The sequence below is a fragment of the Melospiza georgiana genome, chromosome 3, assembly GCF_028018845.1.
Source record: "Melospiza georgiana isolate bMelGeo1 chromosome 3, bMelGeo1.pri, whole genome shotgun sequence".
NCBI lineage: Eukaryota > Metazoa > Chordata > Aves > Passeriformes > Passerellidae > Melospiza > Melospiza georgiana.
The window spans coordinates 44,082,572-44,096,417 of record NC_080432.1 but is presented as its reverse complement, the minus strand read 5'-3'; the positions used below and the strand labels follow the sequence as shown (position 1 = coordinate 44,096,417).

General features: G+C 47.0%; 1 protein-coding gene across 1 annotated transcript; it reads right to left on the bottom strand.

Moving 5' to 3' along the window:
• CCDC167 (coiled-coil domain containing 167) lies at positions 1–13,214 on the bottom strand. Its single transcript, XM_058020309.1, is given in 5 exon segments — positions 1–1,154; positions 3,276–3,328; positions 5,714–5,808; positions 13,084–13,154; positions 13,157–13,214. Coding segments are annotated over 5 exon segments (381 nt in total). The 3' UTR covers positions 1–1,050.
• Positions 13,215–13,846: the final 632 nt, after the last annotated feature.

Sequence of the window (13,846 nt, the reverse complement as noted above, 5' to 3'; positions counted from 1 at the left end):
CTATTTTAAAAGTTTTTGTGGCAAGTTTAGAGCATTGAAATGAGAGGGCATTACAGGGGACAGTCTCTGGAACTCTTGCAGCATGGGTAGGCTCCTGTTCCAGTCAAAGGAAGTACATTCCAGGCCACAACAAAGCAGTAACCCACTGCTGAGAGCTCACTGACCAGGGGCTTAAGTGCCTAACTTAGTCTAGGCTTACCATAGTGCAATATGTGCCAGTAAGGAAATAGTAGGATGAGAATAAAGCAGTGACTGAGAAACAGGACAGAACAGGGAGAAAAAAGCCACCAAATAAACAAAATGGGAAATTAAAAGGTCAAATTATTTTATTTAAAGCTTTACAGAAGCACTTTCATCTCTGGGGGTTGATGGTAAATTGTCTTCTGCAAACACTGATTCTCAAAGGCACAAAATGGCTACCAAGCTCTGATGCACTGGAGAGGTAGGCAGATCATCTCACAGTCCAAGCACCCATATCTCAATGTGGATGCTCCCTGCTTGCAGAGATACCTACATGCCATCTGCTTTTGTGGATATAGCATTCCTTTGGTCCTGGAAGTCGGGGTGGAGGAGGAAGCATCTTTAGCTCAGCTCTGGGAATATACAGAATTGCAACACCTACAGATTACCCTTAGCATCAAGAGCTTGGTCTCTTCAGTTTGTGACTGTGTCACAGGAGCCAGGGTGTGTATTCCACCTGGGCTGGGCAGAAAGCACCTGTTTGTAATCACAAAGGTCCTCTTCAAAAGGGAGAATGTATTGCCTTCCTGGATCAGGCTGCATGGTCCTGACTGTGTTTTGGCTAAGATGGCACCACCTTGAGCTCTGCTTGACCTGATTTCCAAGTGCAAGCGTGCTGTGATTTCTGGTTTGTCTCCTGTCCTCCTCAATTTGCAGAGAAAAATCTTCCCTACAACAAGGCTTGGAGACAATAAACAAGAACAGTAATTTGAAATGCTGATCCTCACCCTTGGGGGAGGCACAATGGTGAGAGGAGGAAGAGCTCCTTGCAGGAGTCATTTGTTCAGCGGGGAGAATTCTTGAGTGCAATCACATTGTCCAGCAGGCGTAAATAAGAGCAATCAGCAATGCCATGGCCACAGCAAGGGCAGCATTCTTGCGATTTTCCTTACGAAGCACACTCAGTTCTTTCTCTGGGAAGCAAACAAAAGACTTGTCTGTGAAGGTTCTTCATGTTGCAGCTGCATCTCCTTTCAAAACTCTCTTAAGAAGCACAAAGCTACCTTGGCCACAGGCAAAAAATTTGGGAGCAGTATGCAAAGCTGCCAACAGGGTATGGTGCTGAATGGGAGGTAACTACCCAAACTAGTAGGAGCCCTTTCATTTGCTCTCATCCTGACACTTGTGGTAGCTGTGTTTGGGAATACTTCTGTGCCAGACCAGTTCCTGTTGGGAAATGACACTGCTGTAGGCCTCCACTAAGGACAGACTGTCATTAGAATAACTGTGTGTTCCCTAGGAGAATGAAGGAGCCAGGAGGGCAGAGAGCTATTTCTACTATCTTCTAGATGTAACAGCCTGGTAGCTCTTTCTAGTGCTAAAATTTAAATACAACTGTAGCCACCTTTGAATGCTGCAGAATCTGTGTCTCCTTACACCTCAGAATGATCAGTGTGGAGAAGGCCTGAACCTGGGCACTTATTCTGTTCGGGTCTGAAGCTTTTAGCTTTTTAGAGACAGGTAAACCAGGGAGAAGGAAAGCAACCTTAGAACAACAGATGCAGAGAGAGGAAGACAGTGGCTATTTCAATCATGGAGTCTTACCAATCTCCATTTCTGTTTGGTTCCCTTTACCAAAGATGAGAATCCCACTCTTACTAGTTCTCTTCCAGAAAACTTTGCTGGCTGGTACAGGCAAGCAGTGAGGCTTCCAGCCTTACAGACTGCAAGGCCAAACAGCACTAAGTGTGTGTCAGGCAAGGCTGGGGTGTGCACTGTCCAGAGACAGACTGCTTCTGTTGCTGAGTTCATCTGCACAGACTGCACACCTTACTGTCTCTACAGTTTGCACAAGCAGCCTCCAGCAGTTCCCAAGTGGTGCTGGTAATCAAAAGAGACTTTTAGCTGTTCTTTCTGCCCCATTCTTCACCTAATACAAGCACTCTCATGCAGCCACAGAGCAACCTGCTTGAATGTGCAAGGCCACAAAGGAGGTGACAGGGTCACATAACCTCACGCACAGCAATGCCAGCTTAAACGGATGCTGACAATGCCACTGTCAGCAGCTGCTGTTCATGGCCTCAAGTGCATCAGCTGGAATAAGGAAAGATTTAGTCAGAGGCCATAGCAGTGATGTCACCATTAGGTGAGGCTGTTGCTGCTGTCTGAGCTGCTGTCACACAGCTCTGCTGATGCCACCAGGGATGCCTGACTGCTGGCTGGTGAAAGGGTGGCAGCAAATTTCAATCTCTGCTGTCTCTAGTGGTAGGCCCTTAGGGAACAGCTTTCAGACTGTTTAAAATAACTGTTACTCTTCTGGAAACAGTCCTCTAGCATGAGTTATAATTACAAATTTGCCGGCCATACCCCAGCTTTCAACCCTCTAGACCCAAAAGAATACTTGTGCCTCTTTCCCTTGTGTGAGCTCTGCTGCTTGCACAGCTGCAGAGTACTGCCAAGCAGGTTAACACACTGATCAGTTCCTGAAGATGTACAAAGCAGCACCTCTAGTGGAATGGAAGTCCTGTCAAGTATGGTATCTCAGAGAGGCTTTCATTCTAAGTGTCTACAGCAGGACTTGCACCAAGGAAGGACCCTGGCTCTCTAGCAGTGCAGGCAGCACGTCAGTGTGAATCGCTATGCTCTTGTGCTGAGTGGCCTCATAAATTGATGCAGTAAGAACCTTCCCCAAGGAAGGTATATTTTGCTACACTCCTGATAGCACTTACCTTCTTGCCTAGCAAGCCTCTACTAGGAAAAAAAAAAAAAGGTTGGGGAGAGGGATGTTAAAAGCTACTCAAGCCAATCTGTTAGCTATGATTATCTAAAGACTGGTAATCTGGGGTGTGTGGAGGGGGACATTTTCTCCCCTTCATTAGCTGATGCTTATTTTTTTCCCTATGGAAGTACAGCTCAAGTAGGAGGATGCAGACTCCTATTATAATATGCTGACTACATTTCCATTAGTTTAGCTCCCTTTGGTTGAAGCTAAATTCAAAGGCAGAAGTCAGAGGTGGCAGGAGCTTGAAGACAAAGCTAAGCTGCAGCACTGATCCCATCCTGCCCAGAGGGACCATTTTTAATGAAGCTCTTACCATAGTTGTCAGCTTTGGTCATTAGTAAGTTTCGCTCTCTCTCCAGTGACTTTCTGTAATGAGAAGAGGAGTTCATTACCTGCGAGGCAGAACACAGCCTATTTCTTTGCTTACATGATGGAAGAGAGACTGTCCCCACTGCGGGGGATATCTGCTCAGAGGATGAGCCCCTCACCCCTCCCTGCTGGAAGGGTGACAGTTTAGAAGTACCCAGTTGTGCAACAGAAGAGATGCAGCATTTTAGATTATTTTTTCCTTCCCCCAAATTGCTTCCTGTCTCTCCTTTCAGGAGAGCATTGTAGAAAGGGTTCTTGGGTCATTTCCCTGCTCCAGTTCCCCCTAGGTGAGGCAGGAAGTTCTGAAACAGCTATGGGATGGGGGAGGGTGCTTATATGCTCTCTGGAGGATCCTTCCCCCCATGACATTGGGCTTAGTGCTTGAATAGCAATTCTTCTCACCATTTGAAGCTGGGATCCCTTTGTCAGAGGTATCCAATTTGCAGAAATTGGTGAACTCAAGGAAACAAGCTGAATCCAAGCCCAGTACTAATAGAGTTAAACAACCTGTCATTAGACTGAAGACTCATAATAACAAAAAAGACTAAGTTAGGCCAACCCAGCCCTTGTCTTAAATTGCACAAGATTAATTAATATGCAGATTAAAATATAAACCCAAAGTGAAATTCCTGAGAGCAGCAGTGTTTCCATTACGGCAGTGAGGACACGGTCAGTCCTCTCAGACTCTGCGCATAAATAAACATGCACTAACAAATTATCTCCTGGTTCAGAGAAGGCAGAAAGTGTAACAGAGTTTGTTGTTCCCCTTGGGGCACAGTAAGAACAACCTGTAGGAGGAAAGAGATCCAAATCTATGTGTACAGCTAGTTAAGTGTAAGGGAGGGCAAGAAAGCAAGCTACATCAGGAGCAGCAGGAGAGGAAAGGGCTCTAGAAGAAAACTGGGTGGAGGGCAGCCAGTAGGAAGTGAGAAGACAGATTTACCAACATGACTGAGCTGCTACTTAGAAATCTGCCTTGTGAAGGGAGTCAAGGGAAGAAGCTTTGAGAAAGAGACATGGAGAAACCATGACAACTGAACTTCAAAGTGGAAAAGCAGAGCTCCTCTTTGTGTGCTATACACTGAATTGATAATTTTGATCACGGTACCTTCCCCCCAGGGTTTTTCAAAGGGTCTGGAATAGGACAATGGAAGTTCTATTTCCCTACAAGCTGTAAAACTCATAGAAGGCCCCAAGAATCTTAATTCGTAATTCTTTGCTCTAGGCCCTGTATTTCAGTCAGAAACTATCATATATCACATCCTGTCAAGTTCCCACAGCTGTAGGTTTGGTTGTTGGCCACCTAAGCCCCAGATAAAGAATACAGACAGTAACAAGGAGAATTTAGGCCAGGAAAGGATTGTTGAAACAAGGAGCTACAGACAAGAGGGACAGGAAGAGACAGGACCCTGTCTAAATATTGATGGGGATATAGAACTCCAGTAAAGGAAGAGGGGGAAGTGCAAAGGAGAGTTTTAAGTTTAACAAAGAAGTTAAAGTAAGCCTGATAAATATCAGGGGATGGAGACATCACTATTTTTATGATCATTTCTAATGGGGTTCTACAGGACCGTAGTGTAGAGCAAACACGAGGATCATCAGGACCACTCCCTGGGCTGATGACTGAGCTTCCCAGCCTTTTTGCTAGGAGCAGACCAGTAGGATGCTAGTGACTGAAAAAAATGTCCTCAAACAGAAAGATTTGAGAATCAGCTGGGACATCTAATTCTCTTGCTTCACACTCAAGAGAAACAGCAGGTTCTGCCTATGTCTACTACAAAATCCAGGTCAAAATCCTTGCCTGACTCCCAGTTCTAGAAGCCAACAACTGCTGCCTCTCTGGCAGCCACAGATTTCAGGGGAATTGTCCCTCTTAGCATTCCCAAGAAAAGCCAGTGTGTTAATTCATCCCTACATTAGCAACACAGGCACAGATATTTTCCCTCAGCTGCTTTTGCAGCTCGATCCCAGCCTGGTTTGGCCCTCAGCAGTAGTTGCTGCACATCTCCCTGATTGAACCCAGGTGGCTTCAGCAAGGCTTGAGCAGCAGTGTGCAGAAAACCTTTGCCAGATTCACAGAGCAGGTTCCTAACAGGCCAGGAGCCAGGCCTGCAAATGAACTGGCAAGTTTCAGGCACTACTTGTCTGCTTGTGGCACAGGCTGGAGTCAGGCTGTTAATAAGATACAGCTCTCTCTCTATATCACTGCACTTCTCACAGAGGCAAATTCCCCAAGAAAGCTCCAAGGTGTGGGAAGAGAGTTGTGTCATGGGAATGTCACACATTCCCACCCCTTCAAGAGCCCTTGCTTGGTGCTACAGCAGGATGACAGCTGAGCTGAAGTGCACACACTCAGCTGTGTAAGGAGCTGGTCAGCAATACCTTCCTTCGGGGCTGAGCTTCTCCCTGCGCAGCTTCAGGTCCACCTCTTCCATGCTCTGTCTGCAGCGTGCCAGCTTCTCCTCCAGTCCATCAATCTGAAAAACACCACTCCAGTCACCATCATTTCTTCTCCCAGCTTACAAGGACTCATCCCCATGCAGATGGTGGCAGTTCAACTACTATTCCTCCCCAGATCAAGGGAAGAATCCCAGATCTGTGTAGAGATCACAGCACAGAGAACTCATCATGTCCCAGCTCAGCCTGTATTCTAGCCCAGACAACTGCAACATCTTCACCCCAGACAAAACCAAGCCAGCCCTGACACTGCCTATTGTGTGGCTGGCCAGCACCCTTTTGCTAGATCTGATCCTGTTCCAGCCTGCTCTAGTTTCTTTGCATGTGGGTCTACAAGGAAAGGTGTGATCTTAGGTATCTTTATGCAATTAGAGGATAAAAGGAGAGACACTGGCCTAAACCAAAGCCTGAGGGACAGGGTCTTATGTTAGCACTGTGAATGGATGCAGAAATCTACAAAGCACCCCCAGCTGTCTGGTTGGGTGAAGAGGGAACAAAGGGATACTTCCAGTCTCTTTTACCCAGTAAAATCTACAACAGCAACAGGAGTCTGCACAGTATGGTCAAGAGAGCATTTACCTCTTCAACCTGTACCAAGTGTTGGCAGCAATAAGTTTCTGTGCAGAAAAACACTGGTTATCTCCTTGTGTCTCTTCATCAAGTATCCCAACAGCCACCCCTGTGTCTTCCTGTGGAGGGCAGTAACCACAGCTAGGCACAGGAGGGTTAATTTCCTTGAATGCAAACAGACTGCCCAAGAGGGGATCCTACCATAGGCAACAGTTCTGGGAATCACTCCTCTCTTCTGCCTGGCAACCACAGCATAGACATCTCAAGGAAAACTTTGTCTTTCAGGCTTGCTTCCAGCAGGGAAACAATCGGCTAATCAGACAACATGAACACAATAACCTAGCCTGAAAGAAAACGGCCTCAGTGCACTAAGGTGGCAGTGACCTCTCTGTGCAACACTGCTGCTGTGCCTGGTTCTCCAGGGAAGGCCAAGGCTGGCAGCACGGCCTCCCTGTGGTGGGAGCTTTCACACACCAGACACTAAGAGGCAGCACAGTGCCAGGTAAAGGTGGAATGAGCTGCCTGGACACCAGTCTCAGAAGCAGCCCAGAGCACACACATACTCATAAACAGTAATAAGGGAAACAAAATCAAAGGTAGTGATCCCTAATTATTGCTGCTTTGGGATCAGCTCTGTTCTGATCAGCTCCTGTTAATGAGCTCATTAACAATCTCACACCTTCTGCTCAGGAAAAGCAGGCAAGCATTATAACTAAGCAGGACTGGAGAGAAGAGGCTTGACATAAAGCAGACCATGAAAAGAAGTTTAACCAGTCAGTTAAATAGTGTGGAAGAGGCACAGCAGAGCTGGGGAGAGGGACATATAAGAAGGCTCAAATAAATCTTTGATTTATCAGATAGCAATCTCAAAGTCCTGGGCTATTAGGCAACTCTGCCAGTGCTCAAGATGCCAAACTCCCCAGAGGCACATGCCCAGCTTCCTGAGCTCAAGGGGAGCACCAAGGCATGTCACTGATCCCAAAGCTCAGGGAAGAGCACTTCTGTTGTTGGCAATGCTTGGTTTTGCCTGGATGAGGATAATTGTCCTCCTCCATTTCCAGCTGTGCCACTTAAGGATGTTAACTGCAGCTGCTCATCGCCATGTCATGCACTACAACTCAGCATGATGCATTGCCCCAGTCTGCTTCAGGGCCAAGAAAGGGCTTCACCCAGGCCAGCTCTGACCACACTTATCAGCAAGTTACTTTAAGTACCAGTGTGGTACGGCACAGGTGGAGTGTTGGTCCAGTGAAATTTAAGGATTACCATCTCCCTCACCAGTTCCTACCATTTGCAAATGGCAGTTTCTGCTCCCTTAGCTGTTGGAAACCCTTACATGCACACACAGGAAAAGATTCTTCAGCATGTGTTACCTGGCTCCTCCTTAGCCTGTTAAATTATTACAGTGCACCGTGGCTTCTCTGGAAATATATTTTAAAAAAATGCTAAATAATACATTAAAGAATTAATGAGAGCTTTACTCAGTCAGCTGCCAACCCCACCACTAAATTATCCATGCTACTGCACTCCAATCCTCTCCTCCATGCCTGCTCCTCCTAGCTGGCAGTTGCTCTCACTAGTACATTCTCTGCCCATACTTCCCTCATTTCATGAGACTTAACAAGAGTATATTCTGCCCAACTTTGTCAGTGCGTTCACTTTCTGCTGACTAAAAATCTCCAGATTCCACATAATACTTTAAAGTTTCAACTGGTTTTACTGCTCTTAAATCAAACCCCAAGTTTGGGTCCCCTGCTGGAGAGCAATAATTTGCTAATAAACCACATGCCCCAGAACTGCACCATCAGCTGTGCTAAGCTGGGGGCACAAGGGATAAAAAATAACCAGAAAAAAAAGAAAAAGCAAGCAAGGAAGATTGCTGAATGAACAAAATACTCTTCTTTCAGAATCTCACTACTTCTTTTCTTCTGGCTAGCCTGGGTTATTGGGGTTATAAGGAAGGACAAGAGTGGGGATTCACAGATGTTATCCATTCACTGTGCCTCAGTTTCCCCACTTATAAATTAAGACAATAAATTCTGCCTCCTGAAGGCAGCTCATTTGAATAAGAAGCCTCAGACACCAACCCAAACTATGGGCAGAGCATATCTTGATATGTCAATGCCATAGCCTTGCTTGGCATTTAGGAGCTGCTCCTGCAAGCCAGGAGTCTCTCAGCAACTCAGCCATCCAAGTAACTCTTCACTGCAGAACAAAAGCAATACAGAAAAGAAACTAAGCACAAGGAAAAAAAATCAGAGTAATATCTGGGAACTACTGCTTACTCTCTGGGCTGCTCAGGAAACTCCTGGCGGGGGGTAGAGTCTGTAAAATTGTAGCACAACAAAATCTGTAGGGCTTTGCCATAATTCCCTGCTACAGCTAGCCCTCCAGGAGAGCAATCCTAGAAGCAGATGCTCACCTGAGCGTGCTGTGGATGGAAAGCTTTCCCTCCTACTAAATAATATGTGAGGTTAGTTTGGGTACATACCTGGGCACAATGGAAGCCCAGAGGAAAATAAGGAGCCGAGCTCGCTTAGCTGAACCACCCTTGCACTTCACACTTGCATTATTTCTTTAGTGGCAATCTCAGCACAGTGCCTCCTAAGTTGCAAAGATGAACCTTTCCTCCTTTTAGCTCTCCTTTCCTTGAAGGGGATCCTCTGGGACAGAGCTGAAATGCAGCAAGCATTTCAGAAAGCTCACATGACAGCTCCTCAGGTTCACACAGATGGTAACAGGGACACAGGACTTCATTCACAGCAACATCTTTAAGTAGTCTCAGTTAAAAAGGGGGAAGGAAACATGTGATTCACATCCAGGCAGCAGATCTGGGCACACAGAGCTGCCCTTCTGAAGCTCCAGAAAGTCAAGTCCCAGCAGCTTTGGATCCACGCAGGGATCTAAGACCAGATGCCTCCTTTGCTCCACAGGTATGACAAGACATTCAGCTACTTTTGCTGAATTCTGGCAACATCTGCTCATGATCTGGAAACCTTTTTAAACTAGAGAGACCTGGAATGGATTTCAATCCAAACTGACTTACATGCTTATTACAAATTCCATTTGTTGGGACCATCTTGGGCAGAGAGCCCAAAATGGCTCACATAAAGGCAGAGAGAAAGAGAGAAGTGAAAAAGAAGCAGGTTTGCTTATAGAATTGAGCTGGATCCCATTTAATACATTTTGTAGCAAATTAATGAAGGCTTTCTTTCCAGCAGAAAGGCTAAAAGCGCTTTTCAAGAACTGGCATCCACCCTCCGCTTTCATGAATTCCCTAATTAAGATACTGGCAAAGAGCCATATCACACATACGTCGACATCCAACAGCATTAGGTAATGAGGTTTTCATCTTCTGACCCTCATAAAACAGATCAAAGCCAACTGAAGAGGTGGGGGCAAAGAAAAAACCCCTTCCCTGAGCAGTCTTTACATGCCTTGTCACCTGCCAGCACACTTGAGCTGTTCTTTCACAGAAGAATTAATGGTTCCTGCATCCACAAATTTGGCTGGATTATTAAAATCAGTCCAGCAGAGGCAAATTTTGTTTAAATTCAAGTGCTAACTTGCTGTTCATGGACACACTTCCATTTTCTCCATGCTCGTGGAATCATTTTGTACGCTGGAAAATCATTTCACAGACATGCTGCCCACAGCATGCTTGGAAATATTTACCAGACAAGCTATTCACAGCAGAGGATGATCCACCAGCAAAGATGGCTCCTACAGAACAACCCTGTGTGCTGCTAAAGGAGGAAAGGCTGGATCCTACCTCCACCTCCTCCTTCAGCTTTGCAGGCACCATCTCGTTAGTCAGCCCATCCTGCCTCAGCGCAGAGCAGCGGCTTTGCAGGACCGCACACAGGCGTGACCACAGAGCAGTGAGCCACATTTTCAAACTTCTGCCTGAACAGCTTCACTGAGCAGGAACTGTGTCGGCTTTCCCCTACTCTTTATGCTCCTCCACAGACACTGATCAGCCATTGCCCTGCCAGAAGCAGCAACACATGTAACAATACTTTACAGAAGCACACACGTGACATTTTGCTGCCCAGGCACTGCCTTTAATTTAATGCACTTTTCTGCTTCTCTGATATCTTTTTTCAGTTCTTGCCTGAGCCACAAGTATATTTACAATATTCTTTGGTGAGAAGTTTCACAGCAGGTTATGGGGAGAACCAACCCCTCCTGTTTGTTCTGAGCTTGTCAGCTGCTGGTTTCATTTGATAGCCCTAACTTTGTATTGACAATGTATGTTCATTCTTTGTTTAAAGCTACAAATAGCATGCAGAGGATATAGGCCTATATTGGGTCCCTTGCAGTCATATTTTCCAGCTTAAAAGGACCTGAAATGCTTGATAGTTTCTTGCATAAAGCTCTCCACACCTTTGGTCATCCTTGTCACTCTCTTGAGTTAATTTCATTTTCACTATTTTGGTACAAAATGGACCAGTCTTGCCAGTTTCATTTTCCTGATGAATTTCCTCAAGCAAGTCCTATGCAGCTCAGCATTGTCACTAGGGCTGCCTGTCAAAAGACTAGAGCTATATGAAAGAAGTGGCACGAATTTAAACCAACACAACATTATGGAGACCCATTTATATCCATTTAAACCAGATCATATCAATTACACCTGCAATTTGTAAGTGCAAGGTAATCTGATAAGTGTCCATATAGAAAATTGCATTCATTTAGCATCATGACTTCAGTTAAACAACCATGACTCTGCCTAGATGAGGCCTTTCAAAGCTAGTCATGCATCACACCACATTAAGACTCGTTTGAAAAGTTTTCTTTACAATCATAACAGTTCAGAAGGTAATACTGAACAGAGTAATTTTAACTTATGAATCAAGTATCTTGGTTGTCATGCAAACTAAAACACAGCCCTCTCTTCCTCTGGCTTAAAGGCATTTTTTCCTTCCTCCCTAACCTCTCTTCAGTAGTGTTCTCATCACTGCAAGTGGAAAGAATTTTATCTAGTAGTAGTGTCTTTGCACTGTGCTCCTTCCAGACAGGAGATTTTTACCTGTAACGCACAAAAAGAAGTAGTTCAACAATCCCTTCAAAACTAGTATGTTCCATCCTGAAAACTTCTAAAAATCACCCCAAAACTTAATCTAAAGCTACTACAAGTCCTCAAACACTTTGCAGGAATTTTCTGTGGCAGCTAAAATTGGTCCCTTTTCATTCTGTGAACAGCAGGTCCCTAACAGGCTGAGCCATTTTGCCACCACTCTTTTTGTAAGGTAGACCCTAGACCCTACCATCTCAACACTTCTTGTCTACCAATTCTCAAACCACAACCACAAAAAAAAAAAAAAAAAAAAAAAAAAATAAAATAAAAAAAAAAAATAAAAAAAAAATTGTCACTGTTCAATTCTCTCTGGTAGGGTCACCAAAGGCAGCCTGGACAGTCAGCAAAGCCCTCTGGACTCCCTTTGGTGGTTATATTTGGGTTAGAGTGCTCAGAACTGTGTTTCTCTAATGCAAGCCTAACCAATGAAACACACCAGATAATCATAAACCAAACTCCCATTCCACACAGCAGGATGAGAGGGGGATCTCATCAATACATATAAATATCTTAAAGGTGGGTGTGAAGAGGTTGGTGCCAAACTCTTTTCAGTGGTACCCAGTGAAGCAATGATGAGGAGCAATGCCTGCAAACTAAAACACAAGTTCCAGCTCAATGTGAGGAAAAAACCTTTTTACACAGAAACAGACCATTGGAACAGGCTGCTCCAGCAGGCTGTGGGGTTTCCCTCTCTGGAGACATTCAAAATCTACCTAGTCACATTGCTGTGTGATCTGCTCTAGGTGACCCTGCCCTGGCACAGGGGTTGGATGCAATGATATCCAGAGGTCCTTTCCAGCCCTAAGGAGTCTGTGACACTCACCTTAATGTTACTAGCTGGTGACATATGGCATGCCCTGCCATCTCCCTGGCCTTTCCATTCTGGTTACATTGGTCTGTTGTGCATGTGCTCACCTGAAAACACTTCAGGGCAGAGAGGTGACCAGTGAGACTCACTGAATGAATTGTGCCCCATTGCAGCCATTTGTGAGGAACATTCAGGGTTTACTGTCCCCACAGACCTGAACTCAAACAGACTTGAGTCCAGACAGCACTGTTCAGTGCAGGAGCCAGAAAGGCATGTGCTTCAGGGAGATCTTAACTAACACAACTCAGGTTGTTTACAGAAAGACAAAGCTTCAGCAGCAGCCCTCCTGCCACCCAGGAGATCACAGTTCCACAGAATGGGTAAGATTTGAAGGCACCACAGTGCTCCATCTGCTCCAACCTCCCTGCTCAAGAAGAGCCATCCTCAAGCACATGGCACAGGTGCAATCTCCAGTGAGGGAGACACAGACAAAACACCCAAGCACAATGAAAAGGCAGCCTTAGAAGGAAGACATACTCCTGAAACCCAGCCTTTCCCCTTTCTCCTCGCTGTGATTACAGGCCCCTCACATGGCGGTTTATCACTGGGCTCCCCTCAAGCAGCAGCAGCACACAGCTGACTTCCAGCGCCGCACGCACACAACGGGCTGGTGGTCACGGCCCGCCGCAGCATCCCCACGGGCACACACACACCCACGGCCCCTCACGGCACTGGCTCAAGGGCTCGGCAGGAGCAAGGACACCACACGCCATCGCTCAAGGCGGGAGCAAGGCTGTGGCTCCAAGCCCCTCGCCAGCCCGGCCGCGGCACCCCCCTCACCTCCCGGGCCACGCTGGGCCCCGCTCGCCGCCTGCCCATGGTCCGGCCCCGCCCGCCGCGCATGCGCAGGGCGCCCCGTGCGCCGCCGCCCTGGAGCGGGGCCGCGCTGGGCTGGGCTGGGCGGGTGCCATGTTGGGAAGGGCACTGCTGCCTGCCCGCGCCCTCAGAGCCGCTGCCCCGGGACCGGGTCTGGCCCTGCGAGTCCGCTCGGGTGGCTCCGACACAGCCGAGGGCGAGCGGCAGCCAGGGCACTGCCTCCCGCGTTGTGCCGCTGCTGGCCCATTCTGCTCTGTCCTCTCTAGTGGTAGCGGGTGAGGGATTGCTGCGGGAGGACCTGCAGGCTGGGAAGCTGAGGTGGAACTTCTTGGTCATGCCTGGTCCTGCCTCTCCGCCCCTCAGGGACCCCTCGGGTGCTGTCTGGGCAGACCTGAAGTGGTCACTTGGTTTTCCCGCAGGTGGAGCCAGCGCATTCCTGGCCGCTCCAGACCAGGGCTTGTAGTGCCGGGGGTTACTCAGGAAAAAGGCAACCTCGGAAACCCAGGCAAACCCAGAACGGCTGCTTTGTGGCATGTTGGGATAAATGAGAATTTTTGGGGGCATCAGGAGGGATTTATTCACTGAAAGGGTTGCCAAACATTGGAACAGGCTGCCCAGGGAGGTGGTGAAGTCACCATCCCTGGAGGTGTTAGGGAAAAGACGGTGTGGAGCACAGTGTCGTGGTCTAGTTTACAGGGTGGTATTTCATTACAGGTTGGACTCAGAG